Source organism: Pinus tabuliformis, chromosome 9 (genome assembly GCF_031772625.1).
Source record: "Pinus tabuliformis cultivar Carrire ecotype Pingquan chromosome 9, CPIR1, whole genome shotgun sequence".
NCBI lineage: Eukaryota > Viridiplantae > Streptophyta > Pinopsida > Pinales > Pinaceae > Pinus > Pinus tabuliformis.
This window is the reverse complement of record NC_142307.1, coordinates 1,359,317,131-1,359,340,651: the sequence shown is the minus strand read 5'-3', so window position 1 is coordinate 1,359,340,651 and position 23,521 is coordinate 1,359,317,131. Positions and strand designations below refer to the sequence as shown.

At 38.9% G+C, this 23,521-nt stretch overlaps 1 protein-coding gene across 2 annotated transcripts in view; it reads right to left on the bottom strand.

Moving 5' to 3' along the window:
* Nucleotides 1-23,521, bottom strand: part of LOC149153556 (protein cornichon homolog 2-like) — a 184,721-nt gene that overhangs the window by 50,525 nt on the left and 110,675 nt on the right. For both annotated transcript variants that reach the window (XM_089439847.1, XM_089439846.1), the window contains exon 3: nt 14,238-14,360. In XM_089439847.1, the coding sequence (XP_089295973.1) occupies nt 14,238-14,360 (123 nt within the window). The remainder of the gene's footprint in view (nt 1-14,237; nt 14,361-23,521) is intronic.

Genomic DNA, 23,521 nt, shown 5'->3' with positions numbered 1-23,521 from the left:
TGAGATTAGTCATTAGTGTTGCATATCCAGATTCCAGAATACCTCTTCAGTGTCTTACTTTCCCTGAAGGTGCCACGTGGTGTTGCATGTCCTTCTGCTTCCTACAAAGTGGATCTAAGCCAAGTTGGCCTTTTCCCAATTTCAAGAACAACTTGGTCCACTAGATTGCTAGGCCCTTTTAGCTCTTCTTGATGATCTGCGAGATGTTCTAAAGAATTTGATGAACCTGAATCTTCTTCCTTGGGAATTTCATGTTCTTCGTCATCATCAGAGACCATGGGAATTTTTTAGATTCCAATAGGCAACATTTTCATCAAACTTCATGTCCCTGCTGACTTCAACCTGTCCTTGTCGTAGAACATAGATACTATAGGCCTTTGATGACTCACTATATCCAACGAATATTCCTTTCTTTCCTAAAGGCTCTAGCTTCATTCTCTTATCTTTACATACATGGATATAGACTGGACAACCAAATATTCTCAAATGTCCAACTTGTGGTTTATGTTCAATGAATGCTTCTTCAAGAGTCTTATCTTCCAAAATTCGATGAGGACTTCTATTTTGAATATAAACAGTTGTCAGATGCTTCACTCCATAGAAACATGGGCAAGTCTTGATCATGCATAATTGCCTTGGCCCTTAACAGATTCTACAATGGTTATGTTCTTTCTTTCAGCAACTCCATTTTGTTGTGGATTGTAAGGGACTATCAACTCCCTCTTAATCCCAACTTCTTTACACAAGGCAACGAGCTCTTTGGAAGTATATTCCCCTCCATTATTTGATCTCAGAATTTTGATTTTCTTCCCCTTCAAGTTTTCCACTTCAACTTTAAATTCCTAAAACTTGTTGAAGACTTCATCCTTTGTCTTCGTGAAGTAAGTCCATGTCTTGCGAGAGCCTCCAAGAGATTTCACTGGCATTGGACCACATATATCAAAATGAACTAGATCCAAAATTTCCATGGATGATGGATCTACTTCCGCTACTTGGAAAGGGCTTCTTTACATTCTTCCCAAGTGCATAGCCTTTACATACTTCTTCATGCTCCATCTGCAATTCTGAAATCATCTGATTTAAAGTTGGAAAAGCTCTATAGTGAAGGTGAGCATATCTTCTATGCCAAAGTTCACATGGATTGATGGCATTATGTACTAATGCTTGAGTAGGTTTTTGCAAGAGTCTATACAACCTTCCTTCACGAATTTCGATTACTCTAGTTGAATCTATGCTTGAGCCCTTTGGCCACACAAAAACTTTTCCAACAACAAATGCTACTCTATCTCGTTTATCTTCTAAACATGAAATAGAAACCAAATTATTTTTCAAACCTAGTACACATATAGTATGTTGCTAAGATGAACGTTTTCACCTAATTTCAGCTCAATGGAAGTCTTCCCAACACCTTTTACTGCATAATTGTTGTTGTCTCCAAGTTCTACCTTTTGAGATAGTCTCCTTTCCATTAGACTTGCGAGGTTGTCATGGTCTCACGTCGTGTCTTAAGGCACCACTATCTACTAGCCACAAATCATCGCTATCTTTGTTACCTAAATCTTCATTCTTAGGTTTCTTTGGAAATTCATCAATGTTTACTATGGTAGCATGTTGCTTTCCCTTTCTCTTTCTATCATTGTATCTTTCGGGACAGTCATGTCTATAGTGACCAAATTTGTGACAATGATAGCATTTAACTTTCGACATATCTCTCTTTCCTTGAGGAGTAGATTTTCTTCCTTCATTTCTTCTTTGGAAACCAAACTCCTTTCTTCCTCTCGCGTTTTTGAAACGTGTTGCATATGCTTGAGAATCGCCTTCATCAGATCTTTGAATCTTTCCCCTTTATATGAGCCTACATTCTTCTTGAGTACATGTAGTCCATAATTCTTCAAACTTTGGAGTTTCCTTTCTACCACATTTACTAGATGCAACTAAGTCCCATGAGTCAGGTAAACCATTAAGTGTTATAGTTACTATTTCTCTTTCAAAAATGATTACGTCAATTGCTTGAAGTTGGTCTCTTAATCGAGAAATCCTCATGAAATATTCTTATATCGCGAAGCTCATTCTTCAAACTCATTGCTTGACCAATGTTGTTGATAGTGTATAATCCAATTAGGGCATCATACATCTGCTTTGAAGATTCATGATTTGCAACATAAGGAACCAAGTGATCTCTGATAAAGTCCACAATGATGCTTCTAACTGTGATGTCATCCTTTTCATATTTTATTTTTCCTTCATTATTTGAGGGTTCAGTGACCTTGCCTTTCACAATACCCAAGAGATCATTCTTTGCAAGGATGAGATCAATCCTTGTTTTCCAAGCCCTAAAATTTATAACTCCTTACAATTTGTTCTCAAACTTCATAGAGGAACCCATAGTCATAGAAAACCAATTACATTGCAAATGTAGATTCTCTTCAATGCTCTTCCCTTTACGAAACCTCTTAAAGGATGATCTGAATGTCCTATTCTTCACCAAAGCTTTGATTCCATGTTGATTTTCCAAGTGAAATAGATACAAGCACTAATTCTCAAATATTAATAATTACTTCTAATGATGTAGATCTTCTTTTAGCAATTCCAGTTTATCATTAAGCAATTACACTTTAGAAATTCAACCATAAAAGTACAAGGACAGTAAAGATCATAATGCACAAAGAGAACACAAGATTTACCTTGGGAAAACCCACATGGGGGAAAAACCCAGCAACCTTTTCCTTAGAAAAGTTTTTTAGTTCAACAAGAGATACACCTAATACAACCAGTCAACTATGAGGTCAAACTTCACCAACAAGACTATGGTCAAACCTGGTCAAACAATCCTCTTGTCAAGTCAATCTTTTGCTCTTCAACTTCATCCCTGATCAGCTTAGACCAGATTTCAGCGTCCAAAATATGCCCAGAAACTCGGCCTTGCTTCCCAGAAACTGCTACTCAGAAATTCAACTTGTTACCCAAAAACTGCCCAGAAAGTCACACATGCGAAGTAAAGAGAGGGTAAAATATTCTTGAAATGAATTTGTACTTCTTCATCCTTCTTCTTCTTCATTTAGATGCCCAGAATAGGTCTTTTTGTATGAGAGGTCGAATGGTGTTTTATGGAGGAGTTCGTGTACTCTGTATGTAGTGTTTTGCTTGTCTGAATGGGTGTGTCTCTTCACTAGGGCCGACTTGACTTGAGGGAGGGTTGACTTGACAAGTTTGGAGCCAAAAAGTCAAAATTCAAATTTCAAAATTTTCTCTTTTGATATTGACACGAAGAACATGTCCTATAATAATTATTTCAAGGGCTAAACAATGAAGTTGACATGAATAACATGCCTTACAATTACATTATATATTTCAAGGCCTAAAATATAAATTATGACAATTGCCCATAGCTACAAAATTCAACACTTATTGGGCACCAATAGTGACTACAACTAGAAGAAATTGGTTTGGGGGTAGAGTATGTAGAAGAATGGAAACGATACACAAATATCTTGACATTGGATGGGAAGCAATGTTAGGCTTCGGGAAGAAGAGGATCAACTAATCTAGCCATTTAATCTCATTGGAACATATGTTCCCAAAATAGGCTATGAAGCGCTAGCAAAAGGAAGACAAGACCAATAGATTTAGTTGTGGAAAATTATATGGAAATTAAAATGCCCAACTAAAAACAAGATCTTTATGTGGCTAAGTTTACGCAACAATATTCCCACGTTGGATGTTCTTCAAAAGAAGAATTTTATCTCACTAAGCAAAAGGAAATATGGTTCATCTCACATTGGGATGTCCATACTCCAGTGAGGTATGGATTTTGGAAAGAAGTGGAAAAATTTATATGGATTGGTAATCTTTGTGAAGGAGGAAGGCCTTTAGAATCTGGTGTAACTCCAAGATCAAAGAACTACCACTTAACATAGTCTAGAGAGTATGCCTTGCTAGAAATCTAAAGTCGTCGGAAGATAAAGAAACACTTTCCCTAAAATGTGTTGTTCAATCCTTAAATATCTTTAATGCCTACCCACAGGCATGGAAAAATCTAAGTCCCCCACAATGTTGCAGGTCCTTCCTCCCTAGTTCAAAGGACAGAACAACGAACCGTGTAGGAACCATGCTTTGTCTTTAATTTCACACTTCCTGGACTTGTGGGAACCATGAAGATTTTGTGCATGGTTCCACAGGCCGAACCACAGTTTTGTGCATGTTTCTATCACGCTTCTGGAGTGGTTTCATCGCAATTCCATCACGCTTCTCAAGTGGAACACTTAGAATGCATTCAGTAGTTGTTGTAAGAGGATTGCTTAAGGGCTCAAGCTTAGTATTTTTTTTATTAACCATACATGGCAAGTTTTTAAAATGTGGGCTACATAATTTGTTCATTAGTAATTGTGATCCGCGAACATGAAATATAGAACATTCTAAATATCCCATCTTCAGTCATTCGCACCAACTTCTCATTGGGTCTTTCACACAAGACTATAGAATTCCTTGAATATATCAAAACTTTTCTTGAAATGGTAGTGAACAAATTTAAACAAATTCCATGGATATTTAATCTCATAGTTGTTGCAAGCAATATAAGAATTTATTTTTTAACTGCTATCTTTGATGTTGGAATTGGGCTAGTTAAGCACCTTGGAATGTTTCAAAGAGTTGTCTTATCTTCCTCACCTTAGATGTGGTAGAAGGCATTGTTCCTTGTGAACGATGCTAAGTAGTAACATGGGTTTTTGTGAGCATTATGTGGTTGGCTGACGAATCACTACCATGTGCAAGATTCATATGATTGTTTTGTTGATTTTTCCTAGTACTTCATAATCACGAATATGTCTAAAACACGATCACAAACACACTAAAATACTCACAACTCCAAGCACTTTGCACAGTGGAAAATGTACAGCAATGAATCAACAAAGTACACAAAGATTTGCAGACCCAAAACTTGTTTGTATTACAACTTTAATACAACAAATATATGGCTCCAATACCAGGGATCATGGCCCTTACAATTATTCTTGATACAAGGAAAACTAGGGCTTGAGATCAACAACTTATGACTCTCAATCTACCCAAGAACAATGACAAAATTAACACAATTACTTGTTGATGGAGCACCTTATCCAACAGCCCTTTCAACTCTCTGTCACTGAACACCTAGCAGGTCCTTTGCCCCCTATCTCGCAGAGATACTGCTCTTTTAATAGCTCTGCTCACAAGGTCCTTTGTTGCTCTAGATTCACTTGCACAATTCAGCTCCTCCAATCAACCCTCTTACGAGTTTTCCCTCTAACAGTGGATTTGTTGCTCCAATATCACTATACATAGGCTCAACAAGTCTGCCCTCTAACAGTGGATTTGCTTCTCCAACATCATTGTATATAGGCTCAACAAGCTACCCTCTAATAGTGGATTTGCTTCTCCAATACCACTGTACATGGGGCATTAAAACTTGAACCTCCTTATGGTCCCTATGCTTCGTCAAAGTGACTTTATATAGGCTTCAACTAGCTATCCTGAGACATCATAGTAGGACAGACTTCAACACACGGGCTCAACAATCATTCTACACTTATATATCATCCCACATAATAATGTCCAGCCCTCTCTCTTCATCCAAGACAACACATTGCTTTTGCTCGCAATCTGAGGCAAATTTAGGCCTCTTTTAGGGCTCAGATTGGGCCCAAAGCTCCAACAAATCACAATACACCCTGCAACCCACCTTGGTAGCCTAGACTAAGGCTAAACTAGCCTCAATTCAGGGCTCAGCTACCTCCCTTCTCCACAAAACAAAACAAGACATTAACACAGAGAATTTCGGCCTCCTTTCAAGCTTGGACAGACCTCTTTTTAAGGCAAAATTATCACACAAAAACTTGGTCTCCCTTTCTGAGCAAGCTCAGCCTTTATCCTAGATAAACTCGTCCTTCTTCCTTGCTCAAGACAGACCATACACTTCCTACATCTCCCTGAGGTAACTCATCTGCTTTCTAGGACAAATATAGCATAAGAATGAATGCTCTTGTGTGTGCTTAGACCTCTCCTAGGTCACTTGTATTTATAGCTTCTCTAATCATTAACTTAGGGGCTCTTACTTCATTAAGATACCTCCACATCAATAATTAGAATAAATTGTTATTTCCTTTGGGTCTTTAGCCCACCAACATGTGCCCAAAGCCCACCATTTAGGTAAATTTCCCATAAAACATCTTTTTGTGGCTCAACTCCTCAACCCAATACCCTAGGGATTGTGGAAGTACCCTCCAAGCTACGTATCTCAACACTCCCTCTTAAGAAGGGAGGTACTTCCACTACTCAGAAGTAACTCATCAACAAAATTATCCCAATATTTGGCGTCTACCACTGCAACATACCATGTAGAATGAACAACACTATCCTCAGTAGTGTCCCTGCCTCCAAAAGCCTCTCACTTCTTCTTCTCATGATAGGCCTTTAGCCCATTCCACGGTTCCTTCTTGCCAACTGTAGAAGTCTCCTTACTCACCTTGCACTCTTCTCGGGTTGCGGATTCTCCCTCTGAACTTGCAAACTCCCACTCGAACTTGACTCCCTCTGAGCCTCGGGAACTTGCTTCTTTCCTTGAAGCATAGGCTTATCCGTCAGTCGATATAAACCATTCTCCCTAACTCCAATGGCAAATCTAGTAGAGTTAGAGCCTCTGGCACTGAGTATCACTTTCCCATCTCATAATATCACCTCAAACCCTTCGCCTAGATTACTGAGACAAACAACACTACATCTTGAACTCGTAATAGCCCACCTAACTCCATCCTGAATGCAACAACACCTAACCCTCTGATAGCTTTCAGACCCTTGTCGTCAACCTCCATGTGCAACTTCAAGTCTCATTCAGTTAGAGTCTCCAAAAATTCTTGTGAACATGTCATATGCTTCGATGCTCTGCTATCCACATTACATGCACCCTCGTCAATGGTAACCTCAGAGAAATGAGAAACCATAGCAAAGTATTTTTCCAAACTTCTTCAAAAGTCATCTAGCCCACCTGAAGATGTAGCATCCATAGCTATCTCCTCCTTCTTCTCATTGTCTCACTTCTTTCGTAGCGAACATTTGCTCGCAAAATGAGCATACTCGCCACATGTATAACACTTCAACTCGCCACATGTATAAGTCCTTCTTTGCTTTGCCCTTCATCTTTCCTACAAGAGCCATGTTATCTTCAATAGACTTCTTCTTATGAGGATCCTCCTCCCGCAATTCTTCTTGGATGAAGCTATCCCATAACCTGTTCCAATCTCGCAGCTTATCTCGAGCAACAATCCCTTTCATAAATGGCTTCCATTCCTCAAAGAAACCCTTCAAAGCAGTCCTCACTAACTTTGACTCTGAAATGTTATCTCCAATGGCAACTAGCTTATCACAAACTTGAGAAAGTCCCGTCAAATAGAGAGCCACACCTTCGCCATCCAACATCTTGGTGATTTTCAACTTCTCTCTCAATACAAACAGTTTGTTCTCATTTATTCTAGAACAAGTCTTGAAGAGCTTCCCACATCTCTTGTGCAATGTTCTTCCCAATTAGATGAGGTATCAAGTGATCTTTGACACCATCTAGGATGATGAGCTTAGCCTTTGCATCCAACTCTTCATATGCTTCCAACTCCTTAGGGTCAGTTGGTTTTTGAATCTCCTTGTCGAAAAACTCCCATATCTTGTTCACCAACAAGACCAGCTTGATCCTTTCCTTCCAAGGACTATAGTTGGACAAGCCATCCAATCTATCCTCATAATTCAATCTAGTGACCAACTTCACCATGCTGCTAGTCCTTCAACAACAAGGCAACCAACTCCCTCTTGAGTTGTTTGTTGTGCACACTTTGATTCGGCTATCCCTTCAAAGTTGCTTTGATACCATGTTGATTTTTCCTGGTACTTCAAAATCAGGTCTATGTCTAAAACATGATCACAAACACACAAAAATACTCACAACTCCATGCACTTTGCAAAGCGGAAATTGTACAGCAATGAATCAACAAAGTACACAAATATTTACAAACCCAAAACTTGTTTGTATTACAACTTTAATACAACAAACATAGGGCTCCCATACCAGGGACCATGGCCCCTACAATTAGCCCTGATACAAGGAAAACTAGAGCTTGAGATCAACAACTTATGACTCTCAATCTGCCCAAGAACAATGACAAAATTAACACACTTGTTGATGAAGCACCTTATCCAACAGCCCTTTCAGCTCTCTTTGTCACCAAACACTTGGCAGGTCCTTTGCCACCTATCTCACAGAGACACTGCTCCTTCAATAGCTCTGCACACAGCTGCTCACAAGGTCTTCTGCTGCTCCAGATTCACTTGCACAACTCAGCTGCTCAAATCAGCCTTCTAACAATGGATTTTCTTCTCCAATGTCACCGTACATAAGCTCAACAAGTCTGCCGTCTAAAAGTGGATTTGCTTCTCCAATATCACTGTACATATGGCATTAAAACTTCAGCTTCCTCACAGTCCCTATGCTTCATCCAAGTGACTGTATATAGGCTTCAACCAGCTGTCTTAACACACCATAGTAGGATAGACTTCAACGCACAGGCTCAACAATCATTCGACACTTATATATCAGCCCACATAACAACATTCAACCCCCTCTCTTCATCCACGACAACATGTTGCTTCTGTTCAGAGTCTGAGCCTTGAGGCAGATTTAGGCCTATTTTAGGGCTCGGATTAAGCCCAGAGCTCCAGTGAATCACAAAAAACCCTGCGACCCACCTTGGTAGCCTAGACTAAGGCTAAACTAACCTCATTTCTGGGCTCGGCTGCCTCCCTTCTCCACAGAACAGAACAAGACCTTAACACAGAGAATTCCAGCCTCCTTTCAAGTTTGGACAGAACTCTTTCTAGGGCAGAATCATCACACAGAAACTCGACCTCCCTTTCCGAGCAAGCTCGGCCTTTATCCTAAATCAACTCGTCCTTCTTCCCTCCTCAAGACAGACCATACACTTCCTGTGGCTCCCTGACGTAACTCATCTCTTTTCTAGGGCAGATATAACATAAGAATGAATGCTCTTGTGTGTGCTTAGACCTCTCCTAGGTCACTTGTATTTATAGCCTCTCCAACAATTAACTTAGGGGCTCTTACTTCATTAAGGTACCTCCACATCAACAATTAGAATAAATTATTATTTCTTTTTGGTCTTTAGCCCACCAACATGTGCCCAAAGCCCATCACATGGTTACATTGCCCACAAAACATCTTTCTCGTGGGTCAACTCCTCACAAACCCAATACCCTAGGGGTTGTGGGAGTACCTCCCAAGCTACACATCTCAATATCTTTCCATTAGGGTAATTACCAAATTTTTCAGTATAGTTGTTTAAAGTTTTTATTGTCGATAGTTGAAACCGTCATGGCCATATCATAAGTCTTGTACTTTTGTATACAATTGTATGTTTTATGATATAAATTGTTTTTTTAATCATGGATTGGGCAAGATAAGTGAAAATGACAATTGTTTGGGAAAATACGATTAACAAATATGGGGTTATTAAAAAAATTGCTCCCAAAAAGCCCTATAAACTTGATACTTTCTACTTTCTACTATCTGTGATATTCTTAAAAAATTGATGTTTCTTTGTAATTGCTAGAATCGAGATGGTTGATGCCCAAATAATTAATCATTGATGTACTATGGTCCATGGATGTCATATCTATCTTGATTTATGTACAAATATGCATGTTTGCATATCTTCTACAACTAATTTGGTATTCTGGATGCTTTTTTTTAATATAAATGCAAAATAATATAGCTTTTTTTATGGTGCATCACAGAGGAACCCTTCTAATAGAGGTTCAGAAGGCATTCTATACTTTCTTTCAGATCACAGCAATTTTGTTAATGCTGAAATTGGTCAAGAAACTAACAATTTTTGGAAATTAATGGCTTTAAAGCTGGTCCTGAAACTAGCACAAGAACTTGGCGTAACCCAATTACAAATTTTTTGAGACTCCAAGTTGGTTATCCAATGGATCCACAAAGAAATTGCTCTTGGGAATTTTACATTGTGACCCTTGAATGATGAAGTTCTCAATTTACTGACATATTTCTCATAGACATCTCTATCTCATATTTCCAGGGACCGGAACAGTGCTGCCAATGAGCTCTCTAAAGCTGGAGTAAGGCTCAAACAAGGGAACTGGATTATTTTAATAATCCATAATGGGCATCTACAGAATACAATCATGAACCATGGACCTAATTTTAACCATTAACGTTTCTATCTCAAATTTTGTATAATTATGGACTTTCATAGATCACTAGATGAATGATTTATGTACTTTTTTGAATGTCATATTTGTTCTTTTTTAAGAGACCACTGATGTAATTGAACAGAAAGAAAAAGAAAAAAACAACAAAACAAAACAAAAAACGGTTTTTTTTCTAATTGGATTGGACATAGGAATGTCATGTAAAGGGCTTAAAAGTATTTATGAATACCATGGGCATCTAAAAATATAAAATTTGTTCCTCGGGGAAAAAGGATTTCTTAGTTGTCATTAGGTCTGCCCATAACACATATCTGATTTTTCCATCCCAATTTTTTTTTATCATCACCCACAATGTTATTGATGTTGTTCATCAAATTCTTATCACTTGATTTATCCAATCCATTCCCTTGCAGATAATAATTACGAGAACGAGATAAAACATTTCCTTAGTTGAAGCAAAATTTGGATAGAGCCAATGAATTGAAAGCTTTTGCATTATCAGTGTTGATTTTAGTTGGGGTATTCTCAGTGTTGATTTTAGTTGGGGTACCCGATATTGTGATTATTCTATCCTCAAAGGAACTTATAACAACTTCTTCAATTGCCCTGTTTGTAGGTATGGCCTCTACCCACGGTAAAGTAATCTGTGTCCATTAAGATCAATCATTATCTATGACTAGAATTAGTTTTAAACTCACCAATAAAATATAAACCTCACTACTGAAAAGGTGCTTCTACCACAACATGTTTGAAAGGTAAAGCAGGCAAGCTTTGTTTCCTTGATTACGATAAAGACATAAGCAATGTTTTCAAAAACACAAAATGCGAAAGAACAACAAAACAAGACAGGGAGGACAAAGGGTTTTGAGGTATTACAAACAGTTCCCAAAAATAAAATAAAAAACAATTTAGTGAATGCATACAACACTCAAAAGTAATCCACCATATGCAGTACATGAATGTTGCAAATCAAATCACATTTGTGTTCTAAAGTTTAGTATCTTTCTTTTTAACTTTGTGGATGTTTTATTTAAATTCTGCCATGGGAATTAGGGGCTGGGAGACTGTTTCTGTCACAGCCCCATTTATTGACAATTCTCTCAGAGAAACAAAACCCTGGCATGCCATTTCTTGTAATATAGGACATGAGGCAATACTAAATTCTTCTTTGCCCAAATTCCTGCAGCCTCCCATAGGGTTAGGCAACATCATGTTGCTCTGTGGGTAAGAAAAATCCTCTACAAGATCCTCTTGGGAGGGCCTGTAACCATAAATTACAAATTGAATATGGAAAAGCCAGTACCTTGAAAACCATTTTCATAAAATTAAAAAGGTTAGAAATTAAGTTTCCAGTCTTCCCTCTTGTAAATATCAAAAGAAACACCAGACCTAACTAGCAACTACAATGAATAACAAATTTTCAAATACACAAACGCTTCAGTGAATATATGAACAAATCAAATATTAAATATTCATCCCCATTCAGTACATAAGGAGTATAAAACCCAGTGGTGGCAGGAGCGGGGGTGGTGATTTATCGCCCCAAAGGACAACTAGGACTCTCCTTCTCTTGGTAGTAAGAACTGCTTCAAACAATCAGGCCAAATCCTATGGCCTCTTAGAAGGATTAATGAATCCAAACTTTGGCACTCAATCTTAGGAGATTAATAATTGGGGGAGATTCTCGTATCCTAATTCAACATCTCAAAATAGGCTCATTTCAGAGGACTTGAAACTGGCAATTCTCCTCAAGAGAATCAAGTTCTTGTTGGTTGAATTAATAAGTTATTCTACATAGCATGTGTTGAAACTTGAAACATAATAATGAGGAGGCTGGACCACCTGGCTAAAAAAGGAACTATGTTGGCTAAGGGTTCCCTCCATATCAATGGAAGGGAAGGCAATTACATAACCCCCTAATTATGTCAACTCAGGGGCAGAGGCAATTGCACGCATCTAAGCCAAGCATCAGTGCATGCAGTAGAAAGGACCTGGAATGCTATTCATTGTGGGCAGATGGGAGCCCGAGTTAGCCTCTGGCTCATGCTCTGGACTGTGTGGAATTATGAATATGTAAGGTCATTCAATCTGTCTAGTTAGGCGGTGGAGCTTGAACAGACATTTCTGTGTTGATCGGGTGTGGCATGAGATAATACAATCAGGCCAAGTTAAGGGTGACAGCAACAGAGACCAGAGAGATTTTCTCCTGCGGGTGGGGAGGATATGGATTTAATAATTTGGTTGATGCACTGTACCTGGCAACAGATGTGTTCAATGTTAATCTGTGTGAAGGCCGATTTTCATTTTTGCAAAGAAGTACAGTCATCACATTGAATGGTGGTTGTGAATGACGTTGGATTGGACTGCCAGGTTTCAGAGTGGGGAGGGAATTATTCCTATCCCAGTGCTGGATTCTCTTGTTCCATTCTGATTTTCAGTGTGCGTGGAATGACTCAAGTATTTATCAATCTTTCTGTTCACTCTTCTTCTGCACTGAGAATTTAGGTGATCTATTTGTTAGAAACTTCTCCCTTCTCATCTGGCCCTTTTGCTGTTGCCGGGAGAGGTTGAATGTGGTAGCTTCATCTCAGGGGAGGAAAAGGGGGAAATGGGTGCAGAATTGGGTATGTTCAGCCAGGGTATGAATGTGTATGGAGTAAACAGGGGTGGTGCATTTCAGTTCCAATGGCATACTTTTTGTATGCTGAGTAGAGGTGACAGGCTGAAAGATAACAACCCTAAACCCGTAGAGGTGCGATAGTGGGGTATTAGTCATTGGATAAGGGACTCTCTTCTATTTCCAGATAAGGAGTTTTGTTGGTTTCTAGTGGAAGTCAACAATATGCAGAACAGCGAGGGAAAAGGCACTCATTTGAGAAAGGAGGAACTTCTACAGTTACAGCTGAGATACATTCATCATGCCTCAACTCTGGCGTCCACAATGGAAATCTTAATTGACCAACAGTCTCACATGCAAAGGATGGAGGAGGAATGGGAAGTATGAGAAGGCAAATTGAAGAACTACATCAAGAGATAGCACAGGGTCAACAGGGATCCTTTCCCTCAGGAAACTCTGTGAGTGAAGTTAATTTTGGGTTCCTGATCTCAATGTAACAGTCAACACTGAACATGGGAAAGCTCCAAAGGCCAGTGACAGTATTTAATTACTATATTTTTTATGCATGTTAAGTGTTGTTTGTATTTACGTGTGTTTTGTAAAGTGTACACATAGAATCTGTAGTATAGTAGTGCCCAGCATAAAGTTTTGGTATGATTCCTGGCTCGAGGAGCAGGAAATTTTTGTAATAAATGGGGTAATCCTGCTACAAATGTTCTGATGATGTATCGCTGGGTCCCCAAGCACAGATTTATAATATCAGAAAAATATTTGTTAGTGTTAAAAAAAGGGATTACAATACCCAAGAAATAGTTCTATAGAGGGAGGGGGGCAGAAACTACAGAGAGCAGTGTCATAAACTACAAGAGATAATAAATCCTTCAAAATTAGTCAAATACACCAAACAAAAAGCTGTCTACTTGACAACTCATGACGACTCTGCAAGGACTACCTCCCTGAGTATTTGCATAAAATCAACCAGACTCATCTGTCACATGGTACTCTCAGTTACCTATTACTACACATCGCTAGTCAAGGAAGCAAAGATCACACACCAGCATACATACCAGTGGAACAGTACATATTGAATTAAGTTATATGTCTTGCATCATAAATACTTTTGCTTGGACTACTTAGTAGCAAACTGAGCAAACATATAACCTAGAACTTCCTACGTAGATAAAAGCAAGCTATTCTATACCTCTATCCATCATCAATACTCCACAAACATTACAGGAGGGCACAATATTTTACCAATTTGTTGCATGCCTTTTATAAACCATGCAAAATGCACACAAAAGAAAAAATTCATTCACAAACGCTTCAATTTCACTAAGATCAGGAGAAATCAAACCTGTAAATGACAATGAAAAAAAGGATGAGATAATATGCAAGCTTAATCATACGGTATTTCTTCTCAGCATTGAGTAAGTTGAATATTTCTGTTACATCAACCAAATGTTTCCTCTTCATATACCTGTCGCACAAACAATTATATATGGAGATTAAATTCCCTAAAAAAACATACCTGTCGGACAAACAATTATATATGGAGATTAAATTCCCTAAAAAAACAAAGGAGAAAGCTTAGTAGACCACCACACTCAGAATACAGAATGAATACAGCCCTGCTGATTGTAGAATGTAGAATTATGGTACAAGACAAAGGCAGAGGGTTTAAAGCATAGGCACATTCATAAATTAACAATAACAGTTTCTTAATTGACAATAGATATCATGTAAAAAAGTGGCAGTTTAGAAGTCCAGCAATGTAAATGACCTTGTAATGGATTCAATCAGCACTAACCATGATTTACTACATAAAAGGAACTTCACCACCTGACATGGGTATTGGTAAATTCAAACAACTGGAAAAGTCATAGAACAAGTCTAAAGCAATCCAAACTCAGAAACAAGAACTCTGAATGAACTTTAATCTACCCAACAAGGAAATGTTCATAACCTACAGAATTCACAACAAGCTTTGCTCTTCTGCAGCAAAATAGTGAACAATGATCTATAATGGAGTCTTAAATTTGCTGCAAACACCACTACCATAATGTGTTTACAGGAATAAAACCGCAAATATCAATGTTCCACAGGGACATGCCCTCTTTTCTTCCCACACTCCAGGGGTGAGGGGATGCCTTGGGAAATGTTTACCCATGCCCCTCCTTTTTGGAAACACATGGGGAAACATGTCCCCAGTGTGGGCAGCGTGTTTCCCAAAAAGGGGCAACTGGTTGCGACCCGCACCGCCCCACCCCCCCCCCGGAAAGGTAAATGCCTGGGCATTCCCCCCTGATTTTCTGTCCATACTGGCTGTAAAAATTAAACAAATATCAGAGGAAAAAAACTTCAACCTTCAATTTACTATTTCGTTCTTCAGTATCTACTATATTGCTTAGGACTAATTAGATTATAGAATGACACATGATGATTGATGAATCTAAATCAATGCATACAATATTCATGAATCAATGTATTTCATTTCTGAATCTAAATCTGAATCATGTTTACATCATTTACAAATTTGAATTTAATATTTGTATTGTTTACTATTTAATATTTAATATTTACATTGCACAAAAATGAAATTCCATGGGATGAGTTGTTATTGTTGAGATTTTATCATTATTATTTTCATAATTTTAGAGACAGGGACCAGTATGTCCCCCTGCCCCAATCAATTTTCCTAAAAATTTAGGAGTGGTTCCCACATGTCCCTCGTGTGCATTTCCCTATTCCCATGTTTCCCCCCATGAGTTAGTCTAGACTCTACGACTCTGTAAAACAAAATTTCCACAATCTCCATTAGTCTCGCAGGGTAATCCAACCTACAGAAATCCTGTATTTCACCTTGTGCCAACTCAGCCAAGGTCAACACCTACAGAACCAAAGTTGTATGGAGCAGGAATGAAGTGGGAGAGTTTTTGAGAGCGGGAGTGTCAGGAGCAAAGCATCCCGAGAGCAAGGTTGGTCAACACCTACAGAACCAAAGTTGTATGGAGCAGGAATGAAGTGGGAGAGTTTTTGAGAGCGGGAGTGTCAGGAGCAAAGCATCCCGAGAGCACATATATATATGTTAACAGACTCAGAATCGGCAATAAATTGGCAAGTCAAAAGAGCAAAGAGTTTTAATCGGACTGGGAAAAAATCCGTGAATACAATAAATAAAGATATACACACGTATTGAATTAAATAAACAAAAAAAAAAAAAAAAAACATTTTTCATTGGTATTCAACAAAGCCATGTCCAAACAATACATAATATCAATACATGTCCAATATATCATGAATGAATAAGTATCTCATATATATTATGCATGATATTTTGGACATCTATTGATCCAACATGATCCAAAGTGATGAGTCTTGACTCCTAACCAGTGATTACACAGAACTAGAAGCATCTGCTTCTAGAAGTTTACAAAATACTGCATACTAATCAGTCAGACTCGGTCTATGTCACATGGTTCGGGTTCGAGTTCAACAACGATTAAGTTCGATTCAAATTCGAATTTTCCAATGAAATTTGAATCAGGTTCGTCATTGAATTCGACTATATATATATATATATATATATATTGTAATTCAAATATTTTTTTTACTATAATATTTCTTATATATTAATTTGAACATATATAACTTTTATATAAATTAATTTATAAATTTTCTAATTCAAATATCTTTTTGCTGTGTAAAATTTCTTAGACGGAAAATATTATATTTATAAAACAATATTTAAACTCATATTACATAATAAACAATTATATAATATATGTTATATATTTAATTAATTATGCAGCAAAACTAAAAGTTAATGTATTAAATTTACAGTTTAGTGCATGTCTATAATAAAACATGAAACTGCTACGTCATTCCTCCACCAAAGGGCATACCTGTTAACACTTCGACCATAATATATGCTACGTCGTTCCTCCACTAAAGGGCATACCTGTTAACACTTGGACTACGATATATGTAAAGAAAGGGCCCATACCATGCCACCACCAGTGGATTATTCAATGGCCATATATGCAAATACAGGGCACTAGCTGTGCGGCACATTCACCATATGCAAATGGAAGGGCTTCTTACAATGCGACTAGATAGTAGAAACAAACCATTCGACTTACTGCCTGCTTTTACACATTCCTCGATGTCTCATTTTGCAGCGACTGAAACACAGATTGAAAGCCAATTTTAAATGGCAGCTAGGTTGAATGGCAGATTTACTAGTTGCAATTTGTCAAATTTACAGGGCTCCTATGTGAATGTGCATGTAATTTCGAACTCCAAGAGCGAAATTTAGAAAAGTGGTCATATAGCCTACACGAACCTGAACGAACCACAACAATTTTGAACAAATCTTTTTGAAGTATGCTGAATTTCAAACCTCAAATTTTGAATTCGACGAACCCTGTGACATAGAACTCGGTCAACACGAGTTTGACTTGCCCAGATTCAAATCAGGTCTTTTGCATGTTGAGCCGACTTGGACTTGCGAGTGCTCATTGAGTCTGGTAACACTGATCTCTCTCTCTCTCTCTCTCTCTCTCACTATATATATATATATATATATATATATATGTCAATTGGGCTTATCTCAGATGGTGGGGCAGAATGGTTGTTATCTCCCACACCTAGGTTCAATTCCCTACCAGTGACACTGATGATAAGAAATATTGTTGTAATGGCTACATGCCTGTGAATATTGTTTTATTGACCCTCACTTTTGCCCTTGGCTGAGAGAGAGGATGATAGCCCTTGAAAAAAAAAATATATATATATATATATATTGCATTTATATTTAGAAAAGACATCTAGAATGCCAAAATAGTTGCAGAATATATCGAAATATGCATATTTGTACATCAATGAAGATAGAAAAGGCATCCATAGTACATTAACGATTAATCATTCGAGCATCGACAATCTAAAATTTATATTCTTTCAACAACAAAAAACATACAAATTTTTATTCCATATAATGGAAAGTAGATTATTAACTTATGAAATGAAATAGGTTATCTAGCAGCTATCAACAATAACATGACCAAAAGATTCCAGGGGGTAGCTCAATTGGCAAGCGTCGTGAAAATGAATTGTTATGTACCAAGATATTTGAGGTTCAAATCCCTCTGCCTTACCTGTATCTGCAGAAGGAGCATATGTAGGCACCTAGGGGTTATAGTGGTAGCAGTTGAAAACAGCCCCATGTCACACGAGTATGAAACCAGCCCACTTGTCCATTCCTCTAGTCACAAAAAAAGACAATAGCATGACCTAATAGTTATGTTTACAACTGTTAGGCCACTGCACACCAAAATATGAAAACTGAAAGGTACAAAACAATCAATTGAGCTACTTGCTAAACACTTCTCTACAAAAGAAATTTTCACCAATTGTGAAAGCACCCATGTTGCCAAATGTTGTACTTGTAGGGTGGCATCACCATGCATGTTTCACCACTCCTTGACAAGCAATGTTTCACCATCACTGATATCGTCATCCTCATCATTAGTATCATCCTTCATTCTTTTCCTCTTGTATAGTCTTTGCCTCTACCTCGATCCTCTATGGACATCAATCAACACAACCCAATTTTGATGGAATTGCTTAATCCAAGCCTTAAAATATGGAAGAAAAATCTTAATATGTATGATCAATGCTTTTGGTTTGAGTGAACGGTACATTTTTGGTAAGGCCAAGACAAAGAAGTTCAACAATCAACACCACTGACACTAGGGTACATATAGGGATTGATGCTCGTGATCAAATGCCAATCACATACCCTCACACGTGATAAAATCCGATGAAATGTTGCAATCCCGTCAATCTTGAGATCCCGAAAACAATGAAGTATGTTGAATTTTGAATGGGATATGACACCCTATTTTCTCCATATGAAGTCCAATGAGGTTGGTGTGAAAATTCTGAAACCCTGAATCCTACTGCAGCAACTGATTAAGTTTCTTCTATTTGTTAAATAACTTGAACAAATTATTTGTTGCATCCTACAATAAATATCGAAACTAATACACTGCAGCCTTCACAAATACAATATTGTAGAAGAAAAAAAATTGTTGGAAGAATAGATGCACACACACACAAGTACACAGTGATTTTTGGACCAATGTCCCCAAAAAAACCCAACTTAGGAAAACCATTGCAGCACTTGAGGGTTTTATTATTATGCAATAGTAAATCTGAGTACAAATCTATGGATGCTCAAATCTAGCAATCCATACAGAGAAATGACTAACCTAGTGAGAAAAATCTCACTTCCACCAGTGATCTGACACTAACCTTGGCTCAAGATGAGCTACTATCTGCTACCTCTGCGCAGTCCCTGCGTCAGCCTACGCAGTTATACATCAAACAACTCAAACCAGCGTCTCTCTCACTAACTGATCAGCTGTTGTCTGGGAAATGGACTCTCCTGACCTCCAAGCTTCCACTCTGGCTTTTGGCACTGAATCTTTGCTTCTCCCCCAGCAAAATACGACTTCCCCTCTAAAGCATTGTGCTGCCTCTCTGTGGAACTCTTTGTCTCTCTGCCATGCACTCAACGGACTGGATAATCTTCCTTCCGGCCTTGCTATCCCTGCCCCTCTCTCACTACTTCGACCTTACTGAATCACCTTCGGCAACTAAATGTTGCTACTCTGGAGATCGATTTCTTAGCAAAATCAAATTCCTTGGTGTCTCAAAGTGTGTTCTCCAACCCCCATTGAATTTCTTCTTATAATCTCTCGTTGAGACATCGACGGCCAAGATTATAACATAATCGAAGGCTAAGATTAATTAGAACTCAATCCATGTCTTCTTCTAGAAGATTCTCACCATGAATTAATTAATACCCTTTAATTAATCAATTTTCCTAAGTTTAGACTTAGGCACCATTAAAAAAGACTAATTATTTTAATTAAGTCGTCTCTAGGTGGAATTTCCAAAAACGATTTTTGAGTTTTGGAGAATACATGTATTATAGCCTCTCCACAAAAACTAACACTCCCTCTTAGCGAGGAATGTGTTCTAGCGCTGCAAGCCACTGAAGCAACACCCTGTCTCTGCACCACCTCCTGTCATGTTGTTGATGTTTGGCTGCTGCTGCCCACCAACTACTGCGCAACTCTGATAAATGTTGCATCTGTGTTGTTGCTGGCCCTACTAAACTGTTGCAACAACTGCAACTGAAGAGCATCCAAAATATTGAACCAACTATGGTCAGTATGATGCATCTGTCACCCAAGTCCTGACTGTTGCTAGACTCTGCGTTGTCACTAAATCGTCTGCACTGCTGCTGACTCTGCTTTGTACCAACTACATTGTTGCCAACTCTGCACTGCGTTGCCCAGTATCTGACCGTTGCTAGCTATTGCATCTGTCACTTTGGCATCTAACTACACCATCTGCCACTGATCCATCTTGCTACTGCATGCTATGGGCTCCCGTAGCAAGGTATTGATTCATGAGGTGGACCTCCTCAAGAATCCTGCCCATCCTGTAGCTCTCTGGGGCTACAAAACCAAATCACCCCACCTCACTCCTGGAGGTATCTCGATGATCATGGCAAACTCTTCCTCCAATCTAGAGGACAGCCTATCGATCTCTACGGATGCAGCCTGTTGATCCTGCTTCTCCTCCTTGTCCTTCTTTCTGAGAGGACATTGAGTGTTGTAGTGGCCAAGCTCACCACATCTGAAGCATTTCACCTTGGAAATGTCCTTCTTCCTCCTACGTTGCTCCTGTTGCCCCTTTGATGCGAGGGCCACATCCTCCTCTTCCTTTACTTGCTTCGTCCCAGTGCTGTTGCTGCTGCCAGTGATGGTGGTCTTCACCAAATCTCGCTTCATCTCCTCCTGTTGCTGCCAGTAATGGTGGTCTTCACCAAATCTCGCTTCATCTCCTCCTGCTGCAGATCAGCCCACATACGATCCTAGTCTAGCAACTTTTCTCTGCCCAGTATACTCTGGACGAAAACATGCCATTCTTCAAAAATGTTGTTTAGAGCAAACCACATCAATTTTGTTGGTTGAGGCGTTAACCCTACTGCAAACAACTAGTCTCGGATATCCTAAAGCCTAGTGAGGAAGGGGTCTATGCGCTCCCCTTTCTGCATCCTTGTGCATCTCAGCTTCTCCTCAAGATACATCTTCCACTGCTTGGAAGATCCCTTGTATAGTGTAGCAAGTGCCTCCCACATCTGTCGAGTAGTATCTTTGCCAACTATGTGAGACACCACGTGATCTCAAACCCCATCAAGAATCATACTCTTTGATTTTGCCATCTCTTTCTTGTAGGCCTTCAGCGGATCTGCATCTGCGAGTACAGCTACCACATTATCGATGTAAGCTTTGAGATCATACTCATTTAGAAGACATGAAATTCTTGCCTTCCAGATCACATAGTTGGAGGCTCCCTCCAATCGATCCTGATCTCTCAGCTCTATTGATGCCATCTCTACAAAAATGTTGAATTCCTCCTCTTCTCCTCTACGCAACTGCTGACTGGCTTTTCGCACTCTCTGCTAGAATGGGCAAATCTGCTCACAACTACTGCTACTCTGCTAGGAAAATTTGAACTTTTGTGCTAGAAGTCTCCTGAGAAAATAATTCCCTCCATGTGTGCTCTTCCTTCCTCCTGACATTATTTTGCACTAGCAACCTGCTGCAAAATAACTGCATCCCAGCTGAAGATCTTCTCTGCAAGGAAAATATTGTGTCTCCCTCTGCCTCTAGTAAGCTCTGATCTGGAAAACCTATTCTCTATTGACTCTCTTAGAGAAATAAATTTTCCTCAGAAACTGACCCTCTTGGCCCAAGGGTTGCGTTGCCTCTGGGGGTTTCGAACTGTTGCCTCTGCAGAGATTCGAAATTCCTCCCCCCCTTTTGCTACTGAGCTCTCCGGCTTAGTATTTGTGCTCTAATACCATGTGAAAATTCGGAAACCTCGAATCCTACTGCAGCAACTGATTAAGTTTCTTCTATTTTTTAAATAACTTGAACAAATTATTTACTGCATCCTACGGTAAATATCGAAACTAATACATTGCAGCCTTCACAAATACAATACTATGGAAGAGAAAAAACGTTGGAAGAATAGATCCACACACACACAAGTACACAGTTATTTTTGGACCAATGTCCTCAGAAAAACCCAGCTTGGGAACATCAGTGCAGCAGCTGAGGGTTTTATTATTATGCAGTAGTAAATCTGAGTACAAATCTATGGATGCTCAAACCTAGCGATCCATACAGAGAAATGACTGACAGAAGATCTAGTGAGAAAAATCTCACTTCCATCGATGATCCAACACTGACCTTAGCTCAAGATGAGCTGCTCTCTGCTGCCTCTGCACAATCCCTGCGTCAGCCTACGCAATTTTGCATCACACAACTCAGACCAGCGTCTCTCTCGCTAACTGATCAGCTGTTGTCTGGGAAATGGACTCTCCTGGCCTCCGAGCTTCCACTCCGGCTTCTGGCACTGAATCACTACTCCCCAACAAAATACGACTAGCCGTCTAAAGCACTGCGTTGCCTCTCTGTGGAACTCTCTATCTCTTTACTATGCACTCATCAGACTAGATAATCTTCCTTTCGGCCTTACTATCCCTACCCCTCTCTCACTGGTTCGACCTCACTGAATCACCTCCGGCAACTGAATGTTGCTACTCTAGAGATAGATTTCCCAGCAAAATCAAATTCCTTGGTGTCTCAAAGTTTGTTCTCCAACCCCCATCGAATTTCTTCTTATAATCTCTCGTTGAGACATCAACGACCAAGATTAAAACATAATTGATGACTAAGATTAACTAGAACTCTATCCATGTCTTCTTCTTCTAGAAGATTCTCACCATGACTCAATTAATACCCTTTAATTAATCAGTTTTCCTAAGTCTGGACTTTAGCACCGTTAAAAAAAGATTAATTATTTTAATTAGGTCGTCTCTAGGTGGAATTTCCAAAAATGATTTATGGGTTTTAGAGAATACATGTATTCTAGCCTCTCCACCAAATGTCAGGGCTAGAACACAACCGATGCTACAAAAACTAACCGTTGGAACCACTCTCTAACATCCTGAAACAATTAATGGTAATGTTAAAAACTTACGTAAAATGATTACCATTAGGGAATGTCTAGGGAGTGCCTTGGGAGCATACTCCTCAGCTCTGGGAGCATCCTTGGGAGTGCCATGCTCCCAAATTAGTAGGGAGCATGCCCAAAAGGTCTTAAGCATGCTTTCAGATTTTGGAAGCACACTCCTAAAGGCACTCCCGCTCGGAGCATGTTTCTAGGGTTGGGACCAAGGGAGGGGGCGACTACTACAATATTGTACAGAACACGTTTTGTCAAATCCTAACTATCAACAATGACCTGCACATCCCTATCACATTATTTTTATTACTCCAACCATCTTTATCACATAACTTGTATTACTAGAGCAACTTTTACCACAAAGCTTTTACAGAAAGTTAAATAGGCTAATAGACCAGGTCACTATATAAAAATTAAAATAAAATTGCAGCAATCATCACCATGGTTTCCACCACAAAGAAAATAATCTAACATCAAAAGTTACAAATTTTGCAACACTAGCACATTGTTACAATACCATAAGAAGGTGGC